The sequence below is a fragment of the Rattus norvegicus genome, chromosome 9, assembly GCF_036323735.1.
Source record: "Rattus norvegicus strain BN/NHsdMcwi chromosome 9, GRCr8, whole genome shotgun sequence".
Lineage (NCBI taxonomy): Eukaryota > Metazoa > Chordata > Mammalia > Rodentia > Muridae > Rattus > Rattus norvegicus.
In genome coordinates, this window is record NC_086027.1 from 84,459,374 (window position 1) to 84,483,924 (window position 24,551).

At 49.6% G+C, this 24,551-nt stretch overlaps 1 protein-coding gene across 18 annotated transcripts; it reads left to right on the forward strand.

Moving 5' to 3' along the window:
• The first annotated feature begins 359 nt into the window (after window positions 1-359).
• Stk11ip (serine/threonine kinase 11 interacting protein) lies at window positions 360-17,148 on the forward strand. Of its 18 annotated transcripts, XM_063266980.1 has the most exons (26): window positions 360-2,266; window positions 4,839-5,044; window positions 5,237-5,311; window positions 5,543-5,638; window positions 5,987-6,094; window positions 6,222-6,293; window positions 6,458-6,529; window positions 7,191-7,317; window positions 7,450-7,619; window positions 7,728-7,823; window positions 7,955-7,996; window positions 8,178-8,327; window positions 8,514-8,598; window positions 9,063-9,413; window positions 9,557-9,762; window positions 10,064-10,180; window positions 10,300-10,477; window positions 12,485-12,697; window positions 12,810-12,913; window positions 13,955-14,052; window positions 14,147-14,325; window positions 14,549-14,630; window positions 14,795-14,883; window positions 15,379-15,626; window positions 16,321-16,471; window positions 16,966-17,148. In XM_063266980.1, exons 1-25 carry the CDS (start codon window positions 2,206-2,208, stop codon window positions 16,468-16,470), a joined length of 3,375 nt encoding a protein of 1,124 aa, XP_063123050.1. In that variant the 5' UTR covers window positions 360-2,205; the 3' UTR covers window position 16,471; window positions 16,966-17,148.
• Window positions 17,149-24,551: the final 7,403 nt, after the last annotated feature.

The following is a 24,551-nucleotide window of genomic DNA, read 5'->3' on the forward strand; positions in this document are numbered from 1 at the left end:
GTAACTTAGGCAAGAGAGGGAGAAAAAAAAAAAGAGAGAGAGAATTCTTTGGAAGGCAGCCAAGGCCTGGCTTGCAAGCCAAGGACAGAAAGGGGAGTGGGCCCCTCAGGGAGGACGGGAATGGACCGTTTACAATCTTGCTGCTTCTTTAGTTTGGTTTTTCTCTTCCCAATACAGTTTCATTTTCTTTGATTTTTCTCTCTTTCACTTATCTGGAAGCTTGACAGTGTAGAACAAACCTAATTATCAGGCTCCCCATATGAATGGAGGATTTTTACACAGAACTGTGGGCTGGGGAGGCCAGTCTAAAAGCAAGGGTTTCAAAGCACATCTCAAAAGAATGGGTTTTTTTTGTTTTTTGGGTTTTTTTTTTTTTTTGTTTTTTTTGTTGTTTTTTTTTTTTTGCCTAAGAGAATTTGACTTGATAGTGAAAGTTGACTTAATAGTTATGGCTTCTCCCCCACAGCCAGTTTTAGTTGATCAACAAACAGGGGCTGACAGTTGCCATGTAATGGGGTTACCAATTTCACAAAATACCCTGGATCTATGAGGTTGTATGTAGGAAGTTTGTTCATGCTAGAGAAAACTTCCACCCCCTCTAGCCCCCAACTTGACAACTTGAGATAAAGGTGACTGGCTCCAACCCTACTCTTTTCTAGACTTCTCATCAAAACAAACACTTGCAAGTGTGAACGTTTTGCCTCAATGCCTGAACACCATGTATGTGCAGTGTCCATGGAAATGAGAAGAGATTGTACGATCACCTGAAGTGGAGTCACAGATGCCTGTGGGCGGCCCTGCAGGTGCTGGGAATGGAACTCATATCCTCTGGAAGCCTAGCCAGTGCTCTTAATCATTAAGTCATCTCTTCAGTCCTACAATTCATTTTTAACTTTCTTGTATTGGAAAGGGGTGTTGTATAAAAGACATTTCCCTCCTAAACCCTAACTATTTCATCCAAAGAAATGTTTTCATAATGTAGTTCAGAAGTTGATGTCAACTGACAGACCAGGAGGAGCCAGGGTAAAAGCTACAATGACAATTTGGAAGCTAGAAAACTCATTAGTCTTGCTTTTGTTACTCACTGAATGACCTTTGCAGGTAAATAACCTAACTTCTGTGCATGTATTTTATTTTCAGACCTATAAAAACTATTTTAATTTCAGGTGTACTAAGCTGTAAATACAGTTGAAAGAAAGAAACGGAAGGAAGGAAGGAAGGAAGAAAGAGAGAGAAAACCCGATTCAAGTCACTACCAGTGACTAATTTTTGTTTTTGAGATCGGATCTCACTATGTAGCCCTAGATAGCCTGGAGCTCCCTATTTAGAACAGGCTGGTCTCGAACTCATTGAGACCCTCCTGCCTCAGTTTCCAGAGCTCTGAAATAAGAGACCAGGGACCAATTTGAGAGTGTGCTAAGGAAAAATAAAAGTCTAGAGACTGAGGACTATGACAGCAAAGGGGATTTGAGAGGTGGCATCCCGGGGTTGGGGATTTAGCTCAGTGGTAGAGCGCTTGCCTAGCAAGCTCAAGTCCCTGGGTTCGGTCCCCAGCTCCGAAAAAAAAAAAAAAAAAAAAAAAAAAGAAAGAAAGAAAGAAAGAAAAGAGAGGTGGCATCCCTGCCAGCCTTAGCCCTTCTGACTGACATAAAAGAACTTCGCAAGGACCACAGGGCAGCTGTTTCACTGGAAAGCCAATATTTGTTTTGGATGAGTTCTTTTCCTTCTAATACAAAATCCCATTTCTCCAAACTTTGCTTCCCCGCCCAGTCTGCAAACAAGGAGTCAGGTTTCTCTCTCCGCTGAAGGGGCCACCCAGAGCACAGCTAGACCTGAGGCCCAGCTCGGGGGCTTAATCCCGGCTCGCTCTGTCCTATTGACACATCGGCTCGCCCAGGGCGTGGCTTCCGGTAGAGAAGGCAGGCTTTCCGGTAGGTCCTTTGCTTTCCGGGGTGGGACTTCCTGCTCTAAAGGAGTCTGACTGCCAAAGTGATTGGAGTGCGGGTCACGAGGGCCCATGGGCTCCGGAGGTCCTATGTTTTTGGAAAGGGGGCCAGAGAAGACGTCCTTTATAGCTGTTGCTTACTTTTTACATTGCACGACGCCTCCATTTGCACGAAAGCTCTGGGTTTTTGTCGACACCGCCCACCTGAGGCTCTTCCGCTTCCCCTTTTCCCAGGCTCCGCCCCCCAGCGTCCCGTGGCTATGACGACCGCCCCGCGGGACTCAGTAGTGTGGAAGCTCGCGGGACTTTTGCGGGAGTCGGGTGAGTGAGTGGACTTCTGGCTAATCTGGTTGGGAGTCCTGAGTGTGGTCGATACTGTCCAGAAACGCCGGGAGTCACTGAGTCACTGCCGGCGAGGTCACGAGGTTCCAGAGTCTTCTGGGTGTGTTCCTTGTGCTGCGTTGTTTCCAGTCACGTCTTTGACAGTCTAAACTCGATCCATCCCTCATACCATTTAACCCTTCAGAGGGAAGGGACCATTAATAGATTAAACGCTTGGAGACAACATAATCACTTGTACAGAAAGCCAAGTATAGTACCTTAAACACCTGAGATTTTGGAGTGAGACCCACGCAGGTTAGTCCCAACTCTATTAGATTTTGATAAGTTTTTAGAGCCTCAGTATTCTTCGCAGATAGGTTAGCATAGTGATCGTACTGAACGCAAAATATATCGGGATTTTGGTTAGCTTATTTAGTGCAGTGCATAGTAAGTGTTCAAAAGATAGTGTTACTATAGTTGCTTTCCGGGTGCCTGGGCATGGGGAAGCTCACCGTGTTGTTACATGGTTGACATCAGTTGTGGTAGAAACAAGCTTTGACTTGATATCACAGATATATATCAGTTATCAGCTCATGATCACAATCAAGATGATTCTTTGAGGGCTGGGGATATGATTCAGTAGCAGAGCATATGTTTAGGGTGTACGAAACTTTGACTTCAATCTCGAGCACCCTGATAGGGGGTAAGGGGAGATTCTTCTTTGAGCCTCAGTTTCCCTTTCTGTAAAGTGGGCTTAATAGATGTCTTTAGGAGATAATGATGTGATGTAGATGAGGCAGCGGAGTCATTTGGCATGTGGTACCTGGATGACATTAGTACACTGTACTAATCGATATCTGTACACTGACATGGCATCCGTGGAGTCTCTTGATGGCAGTTCATTTTCTGGTTTGCGCCTTTTCTAGACTTCCAAGGGACTCCTTAAATCATGTGTATGTCTATACTCAGTGTCTAGTACATAGAAAATCTCTTTGTAAGATTTATTATTCAGCAAAAATCCGACTTGGTTCCCAGGCTAGGAATCATGGGTTGCATGGATATATGACTGTGATATGATCGTGGGGATGGAATCGTTTTATGTCTTGATTACAGTGGTGGTTGTCATAATCTACACTAGCAGAATAGAGCTAATGCAGTAACTATTATACCGACACCGATTTTTCTGGTTTTGATAATTGTACTATGATTCCATAAGTTTATTTGGGGAAAACCGAGGGAAGGGTATGGGAGATCTCTGCTATCTCTTGGTACCCTGAGCTGGCCTTGAAATTCTGATCTTTCGCTTCAGCGACTCATCCAATGGAATCACAGGTGTGTGATGTTCCTCCACTGACTTCTGCAACATTTTTTGACTTCTTGATTTTTGTCTCCCTCCCGGGACAGGGTCTCACTATGTGGCATTGGTCTGGAATTGACAGAGATCCACCTGCCTCTGTCTCCCACCTTCTGAAGGATTAAAGGTGTGCACCACCACACCTGGTTTCAGAATATATTAAAAAAAATTTCTACAGCTATTGTAAATGTACTTTCCTGATAGAGGAATAAGTGGGGAATATCTGAAAGACGTCCTCACAGGGCTGATAATCTAATTAAGTAGAACAGCTTTAAGAATTGCTGTAATAGGGTTGGGGATTTAGCTCAGTGGTAGAGTGCTTGCCTAGCAAGCGCAAGGCCTTGGGTTCGGTCCTCAGCTCCAGAAAAAAAAAAAAAAAGAATTGCTGTAATGAACAGCAACGTGCATTTCAGTGTTGTTTGAGAATGTCTATAAATGTGCATGTCATTCTTACACCAGAAAAAGAAGGAAGGATCGACATACAGTCAGCCTTTGTGTAAAAGTGGGTGATTGCAGGGTGGAAAGTGCAGGGGCATTATTTCTTTAAAGGTTTTTATTTTGTGTGTGAGGAAACCTTTGTGTCAAGGCCAGAGGACAGCCAGGGGCCTCATGTTTCAGAAGTTATCTACCTTGTTCTCTGAGAAGAGCGTCTCCCACTGAGACCTAGAGCTTGCTGATTAATTAGACTGGCTAACCATTGAGCCCCAGGGATCTTTCTATGTCTTCCTCTTCCGTTCCCACCACTATGTAGGTGGTGGAGGTCAGATTCAGATTCTCAGGCTTTTTCAGCCAGTCCTTTACTGACTGAGTCATCTCCATATCCCCCAGAGGTATTGCTTTGCTTTGCTGGGTGAAGATGATCTTGGCAGTAGAAAGGGCTGTATCAAAGTGAAAGAGAGAGAGAGAGAGAGAGAGAGAGAGAGAGAGAGAGAGAGAGAGAGAGAGAGAGAGAGTGTGAGCGAGAGCTGTGAGCCAAGTGGGCTATGTTTCCAACTCTGTAAGTAGCCTAGGCTACGAAAAGCTAGATTTTTGTTTGTTTGATTGATTGTTTTTTAAAATGGGGAGCTATAGAAGATGTTTGAGCTGAGGAGGAGGTAGACAGTTTGATTTCTCAGTGGAATATCTTCAGTACATATGGGAATGGGTTCATTATTTTGGGGGCCCAGAAGGAAAGACCTTTCATTCTGTCCTCCTTCCCATTTTCCTTTCTTCCTGCAGGGGATGCAGTTCTCTCTGGCTGTAGCACACTGAGCCTGCTAACAGCCACACTGCAGCAGCTGAACAGAGTGTTTGAACTGTACCTAGGGCCATGGGGCCCCGGCCAGACAGGCTTTGTGGCTCTTCCCTCCCACCCTGCAGACTCACCAGTCATCCTCCAGCTTCAGTTCCTTTTCGATGTGCTGCAGAAAACACTGTCACTCAAGGTCCTAGGAGGGGCATGGGGATAGGACATACAGAGAGCTCTAGGGAAGGCAGGGGATGGGGTGGGGTGTGAGAAGGCTTCGAGGCTGAGATCCAGATGGTGTCAGTGATACCTACCGGTGCTTATGCTGAGGAAGTGGTGCGGGTGAGAGGGAGCTTGCCATGCATCAGTAACCTGAATGCTCCTTTTTCAGCTGGTCCACACCCCTGGTGTTGGCCTTCCAGGGCCTATCAAGATTTTCCCCTTCAAGTCCCTTCGACAGCTGGAGGTAAGGGAGTATTAAAACATATGGGGGGCAGAAACTAGTGCAAAGCCTTTTGGTGGGAAGTCATGTCTGAATGTTACATTGCTCCTCAGTGAGGTCTTTTCCATTCACACTTCCTCAAACCAAAGCTGGGCTTTGGATCTTTTCCCTCCTTCCCATCAGAAAAGGTAGGGATGAGGCCTTCGTTATCCTTGAAGCTTTGCTTACCTTCCTCTTTTACTTCTCTTGTTCTAGCTTCGAGGAGTCCCTATCCACAGCCTGTGTGGCCTCCGTGGCATCTACTCACAGCTAGAGACCCTGGTTTGTAACAGAAGCATCCAGGCACTAGAGGTAAGGAGGGCGAGGGGTGGACCTTCATGCCTTATCCTGAGAAATACAGAAGACCAAGCTTTGTGGTTTCCCAGTGTTCTCCTCCCTCTGTCCTGTGTGACGCCACAGCACTCTACACCTGTCTGTGTGTTTACAGTCACACCAAGCTGTGTATCGTCTTGTGTCTGTCTCCCCATGGTCTGCATGTGGTCCCCATGGTCTGCTCTTTAGGGACAGAGACTTGAGCTATCTTCAGAGCTGCGGGGTCTCCAGGTAGAGCCGGAACATATGAAAGGGGGACTGGAGGATTGAGCATGTCGGGGGAGAAGGCAGAGAGTGAAGTTGTAGTTATGCCTGTCCCCTATCCAGGAGCTCTTGTCGGCCTGCGGTGGGGACCTCTGCTCTGCCCTCCCCTGGCTAGCCTTGCTCTCTGCCGACTTCAGCTACAATGCACTTAGCAACTTAGACAGCTCCCTGGTGAGTGTCCCCCAAGGGAAGTGCCTTTGGGGAGGGAAAGGAGGGTCCTTTGGGGGGATCACCAGCTGTTTGACAGGCATCCTTGTGGGAAGAACCTTTTTGTGCTTCCTTTTCCACTCTCCTTCAGCGACTCCTGTCCGCTCTGCGCTTCCTCAACCTGAGCCACAACCATATCCAGGACTGCAAAGGCTTCCTGATGGTAAGAGGGGTCTGCCTGAGTGCTGACGGGCTTGGCCCTCAGCTGACTCCACTCTCTCTCTCTCTCACACACTGATTAGCTTGGGCTCCACATTGCTCTGGGGCCTAGGCGGAGGCACATCCAGTACTGTGAGAGTCAGTTCTGTGTGTGGGTTTCTCCTCTAGCATACAACAAGGCTTGGAATACTGGATGACCTAGGGCAAGTCAGTCAGCTTCCTGCTTCGTTCACCTGTAAGGTACACATCACAGTAGTACCCGTGAGGAGTACCTATGTCCCTTAGCCTAGTGTGTGGCTCAGAAGTGATAGATTTTGTGATGGTGACAAACCCTTTCCCTGTGTCCTTTCTGTCCTCACTTAAAGATAGGCAGGGCTGAGTACTTGTTAAAGTGGTAAGGGTTCTTCAGTGAGAAGTAACATGGGGAGGATTCAAAGTGAACTGTCTGGAGAATGGAGGGGTGGGAAGGGCGTGGATGTCAGCGGCACTAAGGGAGCTGGGAATTCACAAGTCAGGAAGTGGTGCTGGACCCACCCTGAAGTGCATGGGTTTCCCACTGACTGCACTGACTGCCTAGGTAGTTATCCTTGTCCCTCAGAGCCTAGGAGACAGACCCCATGGCTGAAGCTGAGGATTTCTTTGGTTGCTCTGAGTGTTCCTCAGAGCCTTGTCTTTTTCAGGTGGGAACTTAGAGGTTGGAGCTACCGTCCAGGGGTGTAGCCTGGAGCTGTTGGGAAGGTGCTGACGTTTGTTCAGCTCTTTCAGTGCGGGGTAGAGGAAGTCATTTGTGTTGGCACTGCAGTTTCGTAGGCCAACGTGCATTTGAGAGGATAGCACAGAGGACCCTGCCCAGAGCTTTGTCGAGTTGATCGAGAACCTCTGTCTCCTCACCCACCGCCAGGACTTATCTGAGCTGTACCATTTGGACATCTCCTATAACCACCTGCGCTTGGTGCCAAGAATGGGACCGTCAGGGGCTGCTCTGGGGACTCTGATCCTGAGGGCCAATGAGCTTCGGAGCCTTCAGGGTGAGTAGCAAGCGTACATGGGGTGGCGTCAGTCTGGAAGGAAGCAGACAGGAGTGGCTCGGGTTGGCGGCTTGAGCCTCATGAGAACTTAGAAATAGCAGTGTGGTGCTTTCTCCTCCTACTTCTGTCCAGGGAACACAACACCACACCCCCTCACCCACAACATGCCTCCACAAGGCCTTCTCTCCTCTGCCGTAGGCCTGGAGCAGCTGAAGAACCTGCGGCATCTCGATGTGGCCTATAACCTTCTAGAAGGACACACAGAGCTGGCACCACTATGGCTGCTGGCTGAGCTCCGTAAGGTGAGACACAAGTGCCTAATGGGCCTGAGAGCCACCTTCAGGTCTGATTCTCCTTGTACCTTCACATAGGGGCATCCTGTGCTTACGCTGTCCCCTTTCTGCCCTCAGCTCTATCTGGAAGGTAACCCTTTGTGGTTCCACCCTGCGCACCGGGCAACCACCGCTCAGTACTTGTCACCTCGGGCCAGAGATGCTGCTCATGGCGTGAGTGATTATCTTGTGTCTGTCCCTGACTGAGAGGCCAAAGTCCCAGTTACTCTATAGTGCTGTGAGTTTTTGGAGTCATTGGTGATGGGCTCCATCTTGAGCACTGTCCTCTCCTTTGTCTTGCACAGTTCCTTCTTGATGGCAAGGTTTTGTCCCTGAAGGATCTTCAGGTCAGTCGGGTGGGGATAGGATGAAGGAGAACGTGTGGGATGACATGAAGGGGGAGGACGGTAGCTTGGGAGACAGGGTAGGAGAGTCTTCCTGGTCAGTGGAGTGTAGGAGCCTCCTCTTGGTTAGCTCCAGCAGGCAGAGGTGCTCCTTTGGGTCTGACCCATTCCTGTCGTCACACAGCAGACTTCAGAATCTTCACGGCTTGGTCCCATGACCCAACCTTTGTCCTGGCCAGTGGGGAGTACCACTGAAACCTCAGGTGGCCCTGAGCTGAGTGATAGCCTCTCCTCAGGGGGCATTGTGGCCCAGGCTCCACTTCGTAAGGTTAAGGTGAGTGGGTTCTACTGGTTTGTGCCTGGACTTTCGTGGTCTCTTTACTGGTACTGTGGGTAACTTAGAAGACTAGCAACAGGAAGGCGTTGTCCTTCTTAGGACTTGGTATTTTATGGTAAGTTAGGTAGGTGGCCATGGATGGCCAGGTTGCCTTTCATAGACCTCCATCTCTGTCCAAACCAGAGCCGAGTCCGTGTGAGGCGGGCTAGCATCTCTGAGCCCAGTGACACAGACCCAGAGCTTCGAACTCTGGACCCCTCCCCGGCTGGTAAGTTGACCTGCCTACTCTCTCCCTTCTAGTCCTCTCTAGTCTTGACGTTGCCTTACATGTAGGTGTCAGAGAAGAAACTTCATTTTGGGGTGGTATGGATTATTGAGGAGGGCCCTCAGTCTGTTGTCTTTTTAGTTTAGTCCAAAGAGAGAGATCTGCTTCCAGGCCACATTCTCCTAAGGAGCGTGAATTTTATAGGGTGCTAAAGATTTTAAAATAAAGAGATTTTATGGCCACAACCATTTTGGAAGCACACGCTGAAACAATGTGAAACAGGTTTTTTTCCTTCAAGCCTCCTCCGAGTCTGAGATGTGTGGCCATGTTTGTTTTGTGTGCGGTCCAGGATTGCTTATGGTCACAGTATTCCGTAGGACATGCCTGTTGAAGAGTAGCCAGAGAGAGAGGCTGGGGTCAGCCAGGGTCTGGGTGGGGCCTTAGCTCTATGTCCTCCTCCATCTCAGGGTGGTTTGTGCAGCAACACCGGGAACTTGAGCTGCTGGCCAGCTTCCGGGAGCGGTTTGGCTGTGACTGGCTGCAGTATAGGAGCCACCTGGAGACCATGGGGAGCCCCCCTCTTGCCACCATCAAGACTCCTGCCCTTGGAACCCCTCCTCTGGATGCCCAGAGCCTGGAGACTGCACGCAGCCCTCCAGCGATAGGGGAAGACACTAAGGAATCGCCAGAGAAGGTGTCAGAGGAAGGCAGGGAGGAGCTCGAGCCCCACGAAGAAGAGAGGGAAGAGCAGGAGAGAGAAGAGGGATCGAGAGAGGACCTGGGGGAGGAAGAGGAGCAGGAGCAGAAGGCAGTGGAAGGTGAGAGCCCTGCCAACATAGGGGCTTTGGGGTATCCCAGTGTTAGACGGACAGGAGAGGCCAGGCTGGGTAGAAGACCACTCACGGGATAGCAGAGGCCTGGACGCTTTCTTCACTACAGGTCTCTTGTGGTCTCTCCGCAGCAGAGCTCTGTCGCCCCATGTTGGTGTGTCCCTTGCAGGGAACTGAGGGCGTGCAAGGAAGGGAGTGCTTTCTCCGGGTCACTTCTGCCCACTTGTTTGAAGTGGGACTCCAAGCAGCCCAGACTCTGGAGCGGCTGGAGCTACAGAGCCTGGTGTCAGCTGAGCTACAGTCAGAGACTGAAAGCCAGAGAGAACCAGGGTCTGAGGTGAGTTGTGGGGTCAGGTGCTTGGGAAGGGGTTCTTGGCTTTCCAGAGTCATTCTTGAGAACCTGTTGGCTCTTGTGTGCCAGGCACTGGGCTCTGTGTTTCCCATCCTCTCTCATGAGAACTTGGTGCCAGGAAGGGGTGCTGGGTGTGTGCAGGGCTGTCGTGTGTGACTTGGGAAGGTGGACAGAAGGATGGGTCTCACAAGGGCTTGATGTCAGCACTAGCATTGTGGGCTCCAGAGTTCCTGTTTTCCTCCAAGTTCCATGTAGCCCTGATCCCTTTTCCTCCTTTCTTGCACAGGGCTCAGGCCCACCCTCTGGGGCTCCAGTTCTTGTTCTGCGCTTTTCCTACATTTGTCCCGACCGGCAGTTGCGTTGCTATGCTGTGCTGGAGCCAGAGGCCCATGAAGCCATCCAGGTGATGGAGTCCAGAGGCAGGTGGAAGGGTGGGGGTAGCAGCTTCGGGCTGGAGGCTTAGAGCTCGGCCAGGCGGGTCCACCTGCTCACGGCTAGCTGCTTCTGACCCACCTTCCTCAGGAGCTACTTGCTGTACTGACCCCATTCACCAGCGTGAAAGACCAGCAGCCTGGGGAGGCCAAGGACCCACAGGGGCCCAGATTCCAGTGCCTGCGCTGTAGCTGTGAGTTCAAGCCTCAGGAGCCCAGGTTGGGACTGGAGAGTGACGACGGCTGGAAGCCTCTGTTTCAAAATACAGGTACCAGCTGTGCCCTTGTCCTCCTTGGCCACCCAGCTCTCCCCACTGCAAGGAAGATGTTTCAGAGAGGAGTATGGAGAGAGAGAGCGCTCGAGGGAAGACGTACTTAGGAGCGTGGAAGCAACTGTTTGGCCTGAGGGAGAGATATGACTCACTGCCTACTGCTGCATTTAACCATTGAAATGGTCCCATCAGAGTCCGGAAGTGCTTTTCTGTGACTATGCTTAAACACCCTCTTCAGGTTTTCATCACTTTTGGCTTTTGGCGGTCTGTGGGTAACATCTCAGGAATGGCGTAAAGCCTCCTGAGCCCTCCGTGCAGCCCCAGGTCATCCTGTACCCTCTGTGCAATGGCTGTTGAGTGAGCTGCTTTGGTGGTTGGCACAAGTTCCCTTCTTGACTGACCTTGTAAGCATTTGATAGGATACGGCACCTTGTGGTCTCTCTTTGATAGGCCACTCAAACAATAAGGGCTTTGGAGACATTGAAGAAGGAAGGGAAACTCTGGATAACAGCTATGTGAAACACGGTTTTTGTCAGCCACACTTCTTGGCAGCAGACATAGCAGGACTAAGTTATTTTTTTTCCAGAAAAACACCCTGTGTCAGTGTCAATTGTGAGCCTGCCCTGGCAGACCCGGTAGGCATAGCCACATAAGCAGTGTGATATCACAGTTCTTTCTGGATTCTGACTGTCTCCTGTAGATACTGTAGCTTCTGCATTGGTAGATTTTCTCTTTAAAGGTTTTGATGTTTCAAGACCAAGTCTCATATTACTAGGCTGGCCTCAAACTTGAATGTACCTGAAGCTGGCCTTGACTTTGGGATAGTTCCCCTGCTTCAGCTGAGTGCTGGGATTTACAGGCGCGTGCTACCTTGCCCAGCTTTCTTGTGAGACTTCAATATGACAATAAAGCGCCAACCATAGCCCCTGGCACAAAACGAAGGTCCCTCATATATGCTACTGCTATTATTTCCTCAGCTACATAGCTGTGGCAGGGCATATAAGTTATTTCGTTTTTTCTTTCTTTGCAAAATGGGATGGAAAAGTTTTGATGGAGCCGCCACATAATAATATTGATGTGGGGCTAGCACATGCCTAGAGTTCTGTAGCCATTCAGTATCTCTCCATCTCTCCCCTCGTTGTTGATCCACATCCTTCATTTACTTGCATCCACTCACCCATCCTGCCGACTCCTTGAGGCAGATGTGATTTTTCATTATCATCTTACAGATAGTGGTCAGGCTCAGAGGAGCTTCGATGGCTGGTCCAAAATTATCCATTTATAGTTAATGAAGCTGGGACTTAAACCTGCCTGGCATGAGGGACCTCCTTGCCTTCCCCAGTCTTGGTTTTGGTCTTAGTCGTTATCACCATCGTCGTCGTCACCACCACCACCACCGTTGTGTGTTTGTGTGTGTGTGTGTGTTTGTTTGTATGTGCATGTGGAGGCCAGGGACTGACCTTGGGTGTCCTCCTCAGTCATTTTCCACCTTAGTTTGTTTTTTTTTTTTTTTTTTTTTTTTTTTGAGCTAGGGACCGAACCCAGGGCCTTGCGCTTGCTAGGCAAGCGCTCTACCACTGAGCGAAATCCCCAACCCCTCCACCTTAGTTTATGGCATAATCTCACTGACCTGGAGTGCATCAGTTTGTGTAGACTGTCTGGCCAGCGAGCTCTAGGGATCTGCCTGTCTCTTCCCTCTGTCTCTTCTCACAGAGCCTTTACTTGGGGCCTAGGAATCTTAACTTGCTCTGATTTGGTTTTGCAGTACCTGGGGATTAGAAGATAGGCTGTACTTTTAGGAGGCTGTTGGCCATGGGCTAGCTTGACCCTCAGGGATGGGAGAGGCAGATTAGAGACTGTGCTTAGATATAGGGGTGAGGGTGGGATGTTGGGAATGCTGGCTGGGACGAGCTAGAGATAGCATGAGGAGGTTGGATGGTGGCAGGGAGCATTGTGTGCATCGTGCCCTTGGGAGGCTCACAGCGTGTCTGTCCCACCCTCCAGAATCTCCTGTTGTGTGTCCAAACTGTGGGAGTGACCATGTGGTTCTCCTAGCTGTGTCTGGGGAAGTCCCTAATAGAGAGCGGAACCAGGAAGAACAATCATCAGATTCTGCCTGTGACCTTGCTGACCACAGTGGCTGTCCCAGTGTGCCTGACGGCATCCCACCTCAGGCATCCATATCCCATGGCTGCAGCAGCTGGAACCTCAGCCCGAGTGAGTATGGGTGAAACAGTGAAGTGTGCTTGGGGAGGGAGGGGCTTTGGGGAGGGTAAATTGGAGCTGTGGTTTCCCAGAGTCAGGCTGATGACTCATTGGTTGTTCATAGCCCTTGGACACACAGGTTTTCGATCTGTGGACCACCGACTCCGGCTCTTCCTGGATGTTGAGGTGTTCAGTGACTCCGAGGAGGAGTTCCAGTGCTGCACCAAGGTCTGTGCCACCCACTGACCTGTGGCCCTGGGCATCGAGTCAGATGCTTGGGTTTCAGCAGCAGTGGATAGTTGCTGCGTGGCATGGTTCTTCACACTTAAGGTTCAGTTGTCCTGTCCAGGTAGGGATAATGCTCTTTGATGCAGAGCACAGGCCAAGAGCAGGTTTCTGTGGTTCAGCATAGCACAGCCCAGCCCAGCCCAGCCCAGCCCAGCCCAGCACAGCACAGCCCAGCCCAGCCCAGCCCAGCCCAGCCCAGCCCAGCCCAGCCCAGCCCAGCCCAGCCCAGCCCAGCCCAGCCCAGCCCAGCCCAGCACAGCACAGCACAGCACAGCACAGCACACCACAGCACACCACAGCCCAGCCCAGCACACCACAGCACAGCACAGCACAGCACAGCACTTGGCACCTACCTGGTAATGGGTCCTCCTGTCAGCACAAACACATGCTATCACTTCCTCCTGCCCAGGACACTCAGGCTCAGCCATGCAGCTGTCTTGCCCTTAGTCATAGGGAAACAGGGTTACGCAGCGTGGAGCTGCTGCATCAGGGCAAGGTCCTAGAGGGGCTGCCTGGTTCAGCCTGCGTGGGTCCATGCTGTAGAAGGCAGCTGTAAATGCACAAGGCCCGAGAGAAGGTAGCTCGTGGGAAAGATGGGACAACCCATGTGCAGGCCTAGAGGCAGGTTCCTTGGAGTCTAGGAGGCTGGGAACAGTGCCCAGGAGCACCTGCCTTGTCTGCCAGGGAAGGTGGGAGGGTCTAGTGACTACCCAGAGGGTTTGAATCAGGGCAGTGACGGGCAAACTTGTTACTTACGATAGTCTTGTCCGAGAGTGGGGGGATGGGTTGGAAATAGGGAGAGGATGCTGGGGAGGCCTGCGTAGACACACTGGGATAGGTGGGAGGGCGATTGCAGGGTCACAAATAGTGAAGTGTAGATGTCGGTGATAGTAACGCGGGTTGGAGTGCAGCCCAGCTTTTGGTCTGGCTCCTGTCTGCTTGGTTTATTTCTGGTTGCTCATCAGCCTTCTCTACCCTTAGGTGCCGGTGGTGTTAGCAGGCCACACGAGGGAGTCTCTGTGCCTTGTGGTTGTGTCTGACCGTATGCTTTACCTGTTGAAGGTGACAGGGCCCATCTGGTGAGTGTGCCAGTGTAGACCTGAGGCCGTGTCACAGTCCTGCCAACCTCATCCTATCCTCCTCTTAGTCTTGGCTACTCTGCTCTCTCCACAGCGGGCCTCCTGCTAGCTGGCTTGAGCCCACCCTGGCCATTCCTCTGCAGGATCTGAGTGGCATGGAGCTTGGCCTTGCAGGCCAGAGCCTTCGTTTAGAGTGGGCAGCTGGGACTGGCCACTGTGTGCTGCTGCCCCGAGATGCCAGGCAGTGCCGTGCCTTCCTTGAGGAGCTCACTGGTGAGGGAGACTCTCACTGGGAGGGATGACAAGGAAGTGAGGCTTTCGGGGCCTGCTGCTCAGTTTGGTGCTCACCAGTAGATGGTCCTGGAACTTCCTGTTCTGTCAATCCCACTGGTAGACGTTTCTGAGGTCCAGAGTTAGCAGAGCTTAGCCAGGGTCGAGGCTGAGGTAGAGGATTGCAGAGGATTGAGGGTTTCTGTCTCTGGCTGGCTTTCTCCAGGGGTTTTGCAGTCTCTGCCTCGTACCCAGAGGAACTGCATCAGTGCTACAGAGGAGACGGTGACCCCGCAGCATCGGCTCTGGTAAGTCAGCAGGTTAGGGTTAGGTGGTGTCCAGGTCTTCTCTTGACAAATCCCAGACCTATATAGTCCCATACTTGTGCCCACATCTGCCCAGCTACTCCCACTCCTTGAAGCCCATCCTGCCCTGGCTGATTCTCTTCCTGTGTCTGCTGTGATCTCCACAGGCCATTGCTGGGGAAAGATACTTCCGCAGAGACGCCCCAGTTTTTCTACCTTCGCGCCTTCCTGGCTGAAGGTAAGGCGGAGTCTGCAGGTGCGTCCCTGGTTTCTGTAGCTGTATTGCCCTTGGCCTGTCCACTGTTGCCCCTGTCGTACCCACGGAGTGGTGCTCAGTCCCTGGCACTGGACTCCTCACCCTCGCAGCATGTCTGCTACAGGATGGCTGTTTCCCACTTCTCCATGTGGGCTAGGAGATCCTTAGCGCTTCAGCTGCTCAGAGACCTTAGCTTTGGCATCCAGTCTTCCTAAAGTGGGTCATCGGCTGGATATGTTCTACTCATCCTGTCGAGAGGCCATGGGCCATTGATTGGGGTGGCTGGGGTGCTGGTTCCCTCACTTTAGGCCTTCAGGTCTTTTGGCTGTTAGTGGTCCCTGGAGTTCGTGGAAGCAGAGTGCCAATTTGTGGCCAACTCTTTAGTGCGGCTCACACCCCTTCTCCAGGGCAGCACTAGGACACTAGTCTGGGGATCTAGGTCAAACATAACCTTGCACTCTAGGCATCATCTTGCCCCCCTCCCTCTCTCTGCAGGCTCCTCTACCTGTCCTGTGTCCCTGTTGCTGACGTTGTCCACCTTGTACCTATTAGATGAAGACCCTGTAAGGTCCCATGCAGAATCTCCCCTCCCAGTGGGGTCTGGTGAAGCCTCTGAGCAGCCTGCTCCCCAGGGGCCAGGTCCTTCTTTGCAGGTCAGGGAGCAGCAACCACTCAGCAGTCTGAGCTCTGTGCAGCTGTATCGCACAAGCCCCTTGGACCTGCGGCTGATCTTCTACGATGAGGTGTGTATGTGTGTGTGTGTGTGTGTGTGTGTGTGTGTGTGTGTGTGTGTGTGTACAATGTGGCAGTGCATCTAGGAAGTATGGAATGGATTGGGATGGTGCTAAAGGAGGCGCAGGCATATAGTGGGGATAGAGTCCTGATGTAAGGACCTGGGTTTGGGTAAGCAGCATGTGTAGAAAGCAGCAGTCAGCTGTGGGAATGTCTGGCCTTGGAGCCCTGTACTGAAATACCTAGCTGGTGTGATCAGCCTACCCATTGTATTGTACACAACCGTTTGACCTTCACAACTCTAACCCGAGGAGGAGGTGCTATTGTTAGTTAGTCTTATATTACAGATGATGTAACTAAGGCTCAGAGACATGAAACTTGGACAGGTCACAGGGTAGCGTCAGGACTTGAACCTGCACAGTTCTTGGAGTTGACTTTAGACCTCATGTTCCCTACAGCAAGGGAGATAGAGATGGAACTGTGAGCAGCAGCCCTCTAGAGCCCTCAGACAGTGCTGACTAGGGCTGCTGACTGACTGACTGACTTTAAAGCTCAGAGTTGCCCTTTAATGCAGTGTCACATAGTGGGGGTTTGGGGGATGAGGACATGAGCCTTTAAAAGCCAATGGTGGTGTGTCCTCTCTTAAGACCTTCCTCAGACTCTTGGTATATCTCTTCCCATCTTTCCCCTGGCTCAATCTACCAGGTGTCTCGGCTGGAGAGTTTCTGGGCACTCCGTGTTGTGTGTGGGGAGCAGCTGACAGACCTGCTGGCCTGGATTCGGGAGCCCTGGGAAGAGTTGTTTTCCATTGGACTCCGGACAGTAACCCAGGAGGCTCTGGACCTCGACCGATAAGGTGTCTTCACTGATTTCACTGACTCGCTCTAGAGTGGCACTGCCAAAGCCCTTTCTCCTGGTGTCTGGGTCTGGCTGCTTGCTGGCTGCTATTGGCCACTGGCTTGTGAGGCTCGAAGTGACTCACAGCTTAAGAGAAGGACAAGAGAACCCATCTGGCCCTTGGGTGATCTGACCAGTAGAGCAGGCTAGGTGGTCAGTGGAAATGTTTTTCCAGCACTTTCTCTCAGGTATCTATAAAGCTGTTCCCATGCTGGGTGTCCTGGGTGGTACATAGAAATGTCTCTCATAAAGCCTGCCTGCCCCCTTATTTATCTCTTCCTGGAAGCAACCTTGTTTGCACTGAGACCCTTCTCCAGTCCTGCTCTAGCAAAGTAGGATTACTGACACAGATGTACCCAAGCAGGTTGTGACCTATCCTGTGGCCTTGCATGGGATCACTGCCAATCAAATAGTTGGGCCCATTCAGATTTTTCATTCTTTTTTTTGAGACAGGGTCTCACCATGTAACATTGGCTGGTCTAGAACTGGCTATGTAGACCAGGCTGGCTTTGGATTCATGGAGACCTGACTGCCTCTAAGTGCTGAGATGAATGGCTGAGCCACCAACTGTGAAAAAATTGTGAACTTCCCCTCTTCCTAAAAGTTTACATTTTAAATAAAGACCTACAATAAAAAGTGAGATTCCTCATTGCTGACTCTGGAGGTCACCTCTTGAGCCAAGCATTGTACCTGTCCAGAAATTTCAATACCTATCTTTGCACATGTATTCACTCCCCCCCCCCCCCAAAAAAAAAAAGAGTGGTTACTTCAGCTATCAACCAAGAGACTGATTCTTGGGGTTAATTTCCACCAGGCAATGCCCTGTCTGGTCTGCTGGGAGGGTGAGGGGGAAATGCCAAGTCTTAGGACTGACTGGCCAACAACAAGTGCTCTTGGAATAGCTGTCCTCCGGTACTGCCTACAGGAGACCCAGACAGGCCTGTGCAGAGGCTCACAAAATAATCTCACCTACTTCTCTTTTGTTCAATGCTGCCCTGAATTTTTAATTGAAGTAAATTAAAACTTCCCCAAAATACTAGTCTACTTTCTCAGTGCTGTCCTATCCGCGACTCTGAGCTGTCTGCAAGCAGAAATCTGAAGAAAGCCTGCTCAGACTCTGGCCCACATCTACCCTTTGCACAGATCTCTCTCCAGAAACAGGTCACCGTGTGGATGGGACCAAAGAATCTCCAGTCATTTACGCTGAAGTGCACGGGAGTGTGAACCTGAGGAGTCCAGGCATCTTCCAATTCTCTGTGCTTTGAGTTGAGAAACATCTTTGTTTAACGATGACAGTCCTTGGCAGCGTTGTGAAAAGGTGTTCTTTCTGTGTCCCAGAAGACATTATCAGGCCTGAGGCCATTACCACTTAGGGGGGTGACTGCAAGCGTAGTTGTCAGGAGGCTCTTGCCTCACATGTTCTGGGCTGTCCCCAGAGATCAGTTGGTCCTCAGTCTGCTCTTCCCATCCCCCCACCAGTCCAGCAAGTATTTATCGATTGTCTGGCTTCTGTCTGGCCCTAGGCTGGCATGAAGAACACTCATCAGAGACCTGGAAAGCAGTGGCAAGAAAATGCTGAAACCACTATACCACTGCACCGTGTTGTCCATGAAAGTAGGGAAGGGGATTCTGGTTTACTATTTGCTTGTATGTTTAGATCCTAAAGGGATAAACTAGAAATAATGGAAGATAAAGTTGAGGAGAGGCAGAAGGGGATGGAAAGGATTGAAGGTTTAAACTCTTGGGTTTTTCAAGACAAGGTTTTTCTGTCTAACAGCCCTGGCTGGCCTTAAGCTCACAGAGATCTGCCTACCGCTGCCTCCCTAGTGCTGGAGTTAAAAGCATGAGCCCAACTTGAGCATTTAGGTGTTTAAAAAGGAATTTTAAAGCCTCCAAATTAATCATAGAGCCAAAAGTTATATTTAAATTTTTTGAGTCCTTATGGGGTTAAATGATTCTAGGCTTGGCTGAGGGGAGCTGGCCTGCTAAAGACATGGTCTCCGTATAGGAGGTGGTCCTGAGAATGAGTCATTTTTGATGGGGTAAGTAGCATCCTTCCTCCTTTGTTAGGATTCTACAGTGGAGTCTGGGCGGTTGTGGCAGCACAAACCTTTAATCACAGTGCTTGGGAGGATGAGGCAGGGGGATCTCTGAGTTTGAGACCAGCCAGGTTTATAAAGCCAAGTTCCAGGATAGATAGAAGCCCTGTCTCGAAAGACTGACTGACTGACTGACTGACTGACTGACTGAACGAATGAATAAATATATCTCCCATATATGTGGGTTAATTCTACAGCAGCTTTGGCAAGATTGCCCTGGTGGCTTACCTGCACTTGAATTCAGTCACATGGTTGGTTCTGTGTGAGGGCACACAGGGACTCCATCCATGGGGGTCAGTGTGGTGTGGTTGTAATATAGAAAGGACGCAGGATTTAGAACTGTGTCTTAGTTGTATGACTCTCTGCTTAGCTGTGAGCAAAGAACGCCTCCTTGCTTGCTCATCAGCAGTGTGGGACAGAGACCAATCGGTAACTTATCTACTCCACAGAGGTGTTCAATATCCTTGGAAGTATTGTGCAAACCCTAATGCTTTAAATAAATGCTGGCTACGAAACTTACCTGTTGGTTGCTACCTGTTACTTTGTCACCTGAGAGCCTCAGAATGTTCTTTGTAAGTGGTAGGGTGGCTGCCTGCTTCTTCTTGCCCATGTGTTTATGGGGGGATATTTCCCCGGTGTGCTTTGGAGGAAACTCGGACACCTCTGGAGAGAGCATGAGTCAGGACATGTTTTTTTTCTGGTCCATCCTTTTGTCATTTGACCATTTAGGACTTGATGACCTCGCTGGCTTCCCCAGAAAACATTCTTTTGTTTATTAGTTACTATAATTACTTGTGCACTTGCTCCACAGTATTTGTAGCTGCCTGGCTCTCTGGGAGGAGGGATACAGGAAGAATCACAATCAGATTCTCTTTCAGGGCCTGGTTATATAACTCTGGCCGGTTGTGAACTTGAGATCCTCCTGTCTCGGCCTTCTGAGTCCTGGGATTATGGGTCTGAACCAGCATGAACTGCACAATGGCGGTGTGTAAGGACATACCTTGGGCTTGGCTGTGCACTCCTCCTTCCTGTGATGGTATCATGGCCGTCCTGAGGAAGATCTGAGGCTTAGGTTACTAAGGTGCTCTCACACTTGGACCCTCTGTCTCCAAGATCTGAGCTGTCTTCCCTAAACCACCTTGCCTCCTAGGCCTTACAGAGTGCCCATCCCTTCAGGCTCCAATCCTTTCATCTGTTCTCTGGTGGCACCAACTTCCGAGATCACCACATCCTGCCAACAGAGCACCATCGAGACTGTTGAGCTGTTTACGCAGACTGTTGAGCTGTTTACGCAGACTGTTGAGCTGTTTACGCAGACCGTTCTTTCCTGCTACAGGTTCCTTCCCAGGGGCTTGGGCGTTGCCCTTTCCCCTACTTCTCCAACTCACCCTTAGTCGTGAATCTGAATCTTTCATATCCTTAGGGTCATTGCTTAATTGTTACTTGGTGCTGTTGGTGCTGTTACCTGAGTCTCCCGTTACTGGGCTTTTCCCTCCTGGGAATTTCCCTGCCATGAATGCTTTGTAATAAAAAGTAGGTGTTTGCTTGTGAACAATAACCAAATTATTTACATACATACATACATACACACACACACACACACACACACACACCACTTAGCATGGATTATAGAGAGAATGTGTTAGTCTTGCCCTATGAGGTTGGGTGCCTTGAAATAGTGATTTATACTTTCAAAACAGCTGCACTTTAATTTCAAGCTCCCGTCCTATGGGTTTGACACAACTCCCTGACCTCTTTTCCCTTCATGCCTTGGGGGAACCTCCTTCTGTTTCACTGGCTGGAGAGAGCAAAGGTCTGCTCCTTTACCCCCACCCCCCAGCCCAGCTTCTGGTCAAGATCTCTTTCTCTTGCTAACCCATCTCTTTTTCTTCCTTTTGAAAACACCCATGGCTCTGGTTTTGGGGAAGCAAATGGGCAGAAAGGCTGGTAGGTTATCTCTGCCTTCTCTCCCCTCTGTGTCCCCCAAATAAAAGGCAAGCAGGCCGTTAGTTCAGGAATGACAGAGGAGCATAAAAGCTTGGTTCATCTCTCAGGATGCCATCCCAACACAAACATGTTGGGATGGCTGGTCTGACCCTCAGGGATACTAGCAGTGTCCCAGCATTGGATTTGTGTCAAGATCAAGGCCAGGCACATGTGGATTATGAGATAAACCACTGCAGAGTAACAGCATAGTAAATAAGAGTGACAGTTATTGAGCACTTGTTCTGTGCCAAGCATCGAAGTGGTTTTAAATGACGGCATCTCAAACCCCAGAGCCTGGACCCTAATTTAATGCCACCTTACCTGGAAGAACCCAATCGTAAACCCACTCAGTCCAACTGGCCCTGAGTGCTATGCTCTAGGAAGCAGGAAGATAATTCTAATAAGAGTGTAAGTGACAATCTGGGCTCTAGGAAACCATCTGCACTGTCTGAGTTCGATTTCCAATGCAAGGATTTGTTTATTGGGGCTGGGTTACAATTCAGAAGTTGAGTGCTATCTTAGCATGTGTGAAACCCTGGGTTCAAATGCCTAGGAGGTTGAGGTGGGAGTGAGAGGATGGGGAGGTAGTTGGTGGGACTGGGTGGTATGGGGGTGAGGAGTGGTGGTGGTGGTGGTGTATTGGCCAAAGGGTGTCAGACTCTACCTGGTTAGAGATCAGAGCTGTTCTGGGTCTCCTTGCCTTTGTGGGGTTTGCATGGTTGGTCAATTCACTGTGGCCCTAAACCTACTTCTCTCGTATGTAGACATACGCTAACATGCACTTATTTCATTTGTGCGCACACTGCCCTTTCATGTTTATATGAGGGCTCTGAAGACTTACATCTCTTAGGTTCCCAGCATTGGAGCTACCCAACGCTTCCCGAGCTCCACTATGTGCCAAGTCTCTGTTCTATGTGCTACACACAGACAAGCTCTCTTTTTTTCCCTCTCAACAACCCCATTGTCACTGCTGGAGAGACCAGAGTGCCCGACACAGTAATAAATAACTTGCTCAAGCGGTTATCAAGTGGCCTAGCTGGAGTATAATATCAGGCCACTTGGCCCCCAGAGATCTCGGTTTAGCTTCTCACCTCTGTAGCCTCTAATAGCAAAGATTGTCTTGAAAAGTAAACCTGAGAAGTGAGTGATATGTTTCAGTTTTGCACATGGCTTGGAAGGTTTAGCAGTTGCATAAGGGCATTGAGACATGGTAGGGAGTAGCAGCAAGCTGTGATATTTAGGGGTAAATGTCAGACATGATACCAGAGCCCTGGGGCTCCCCTGGCTTTGTTGCCTATGGGTCTTGAATCTTGAGCAAGTCACTTACAGTTCATGTGCCTCATGTTTCTTACCAGTCAAGTAGAGGGTTGCTGTGAGGGGCCATGAGACTATCACAGTGCCTTGTAGGATGGAAAGGACCACTTGAAGTCCAGGTAAAAAAGCTATCACGCTGCTATCATTAAGAGTAAAGGATGTGCCTTTTGTTTGGTGAGGCTGTAATGGTTGGCAGACACTCTCTGAGTTCACCATACTAACCAAAGACAGGTGATAAGAAGAAAGATCCTGGGGGCTGGGGATTTAGCTCAGTGGTAGAGCGCTTACCTAGGAAGCACAAGGCCCTGGGTTCGGTCCCCAGCTCTGAAAAAAAGAACCAAAAAAAAAAAAAAAAAAAAAGAAGATCCTGGAAAGTTGACCAACCAAGATGAAGACCCAGTAGACAAACCTCAGGGTAAAGCCAAAAAGAAGTGACACAAAAACAAAGCTTATGACAAGCTCAACATCCTTACCATTTAACAAAGCGATGTATGACAAACTGTATGGGAGCATCTATAAGCTTATTACTTCAGTCATGCTCTCTGAGAGACTGAATATGTGCAGTTCTTTGGCCAAGGCGGCCCTTCAGGAGCTACTTACTAAAGGATGTTTCAAGTACTGAATCCACGTAGTTTACCACAGAGATAGAAAGGGTGGAGATGCATGGACAGGTTCAACCAACTGTACATTAAAATAAAACTCTGCCTGAAGAAAAGAATGAAAGATGTGTGTCTGTGTAGGGGGTGCGGAAGATAAGAGCACTTGTTGCTCTTGCAGGTGACCTGAGTTTAGTTCCCAGCACCCACAAGCTCATAGCCATCCATTACTTAGAGATGGTATCTTCTGAGCATATCACTCACTTCTGAATTCAGGACTTGTACTAGAGACTTTGACTGTTGAAACTCAGGGCCATGTCTTAACCTAGCTGCAAGGGAGTCAAGACGCGTGTGTTTTCTAACTTCTACCTTCAAAAGAGAAGACTTAAATGAAGAAGTTTCAAAGATTTAGGTTGCCCTAGATGACAGATAAGTTATATACTGGTCTAGTTTCTAACATGTTGGACCCCAAGACCAAACCATTCTAGGGGGTGGCTCTAAGAGAAATGCACTGTGTTGAGCTCCTGGCTCAATTGTGAGGAACTGTGAAAAATTGTACTTGTATCTCTATCCAACTCTGGATGCCAAAATGGATCTTGCTCCCTGGACAGAGGACATGGGTTGTGGTGATGTTACATGTATCAAGAAGTCTGGAGCATCAACATGAAGGTGAGACGTTCAAATCAGACTGCATTATGAGGGAGAGTAGGTGGGGTAGCTCTTGTTTTTGGACCTGTCTGTCACTGGTTTTGTCTGCTGTTGCTATCACCATTCCTGCCAAGCATTTAAGCATACACAGGCTCCAGAGGTGGGAGTTGGTATACACCAAAGTGGCCATCCTTGGTGCGTGCAATGGCCATCCTTGTCACAGTAATAAAGACCCTATCAGAGCTCACAGTGGGGGACTGACAGGTACAGGTCTGCTGAAGGCAGTATGCTAGGAGAGCTGCAGGCATAATGAAAGAATACATAATATACCAAATAGAATGAGCCAACAGGAAATAAGAGGTAGGTGAGTCAACATCTCCTGCACACCCTGCTGCAGAATGAGAGAGGAACATGGGCTTCTAAAATCCCTCCCAGGGAGACATTTTACCTCAGCATCCCAGAGATACGGTTGATCAAAGAGAGATGCTTGTGGAGTTGAGACTGAAGCTCCTGACTCCAGGAGGGATGAGGCTGTCCAAGGGATGGGCGTTCCCTCCTAGTGAGAGGAGACTCTATGTGCAACATCCACTCTGGAGTGGGATCTCTGAGGGACAAATCGTGTGTGTGATACGCAGCCCAGCACCCTACGTCTCCCAGGTTGACAAAAGCTTCACAGGCTGTCTTGACATATAACAACAGACGGTTTTCCAGGCTGTGGGGCAGGGTCCAGCCTCTAAAATGTAGAGGATAGAACGAAGGGGCAAGGGATTCTCCTAGAGTGTTCTCAACAAGGGATGGCTCCAAGAAGACTTAAAGCCAAGTTAGCTGGCTCTGGCTGATGAAGTTTGGGCACAATGGGTTACTTCACTGGGGCTGCTGCAGCAGAGGATGACAGAAAGAACTGCTTTACAATGTCTGAAATCCTCTGAAGATGCTCAGGAAGGACCTGTTCTAGGCATCTCAGTTTTCGGAATTTCCTTGCCTTGTGACAGCATACCGCCAGTCTTCACACAGTGTTCTTTCTGTGTGTGTCTGTGTCCAGATCTCCCCTTTTTATAGACACACTGTGTCGAATAAGAAAGGAGCACAGCCACTCAAGGATGGCCCTAACAACCGCAGTGGCTTTACTTCCAAATAAGGGCTCATTCTGAGGTCACAGAAGTTGAGGTTTCGCACGTGAGTTTTAGGGGACGCAATTCAATGCTAGCCTTGTATGTCCTCGTATGCTTGACTTTTGGAAGGTGAATTGCACGTTCTGTTTCTGCACAGCTGACACCCAGCACTGACATCTTTGTACACCTGGATGAAAGTGAGAAGTCTGGGGTAAACGGCAGACAGTAACCTGCAATCTGCCAAAGATGTTCCAATTTGTGGGTAACCTTCTTCCTAGGTGTAA

Bases quoted from the DNA above. Each gene is read 5' to 3' on its own strand.
- Stk11ip (XM_063266980.1), top strand. From the start codon at position 2,206: ATGACGACCGCCCCGCGGGACTCAGTAGTGTGGAAGCTCGCGGGACTT. The intron at 7,318-7,449 runs GTGAGTAGCAAG...ACTTCTGTCCAG, and splicing joins TGAGCTTCGGAGCCTTCAGG to GGAACACAACACCACACCCC. The intron at 7,824-7,954 runs GTGAGTGATTAT...TGTCTTGCACAG, and splicing joins CCAGAGATGCTGCTCATGGC to TTCCTTCTTGATGGCAAGGT.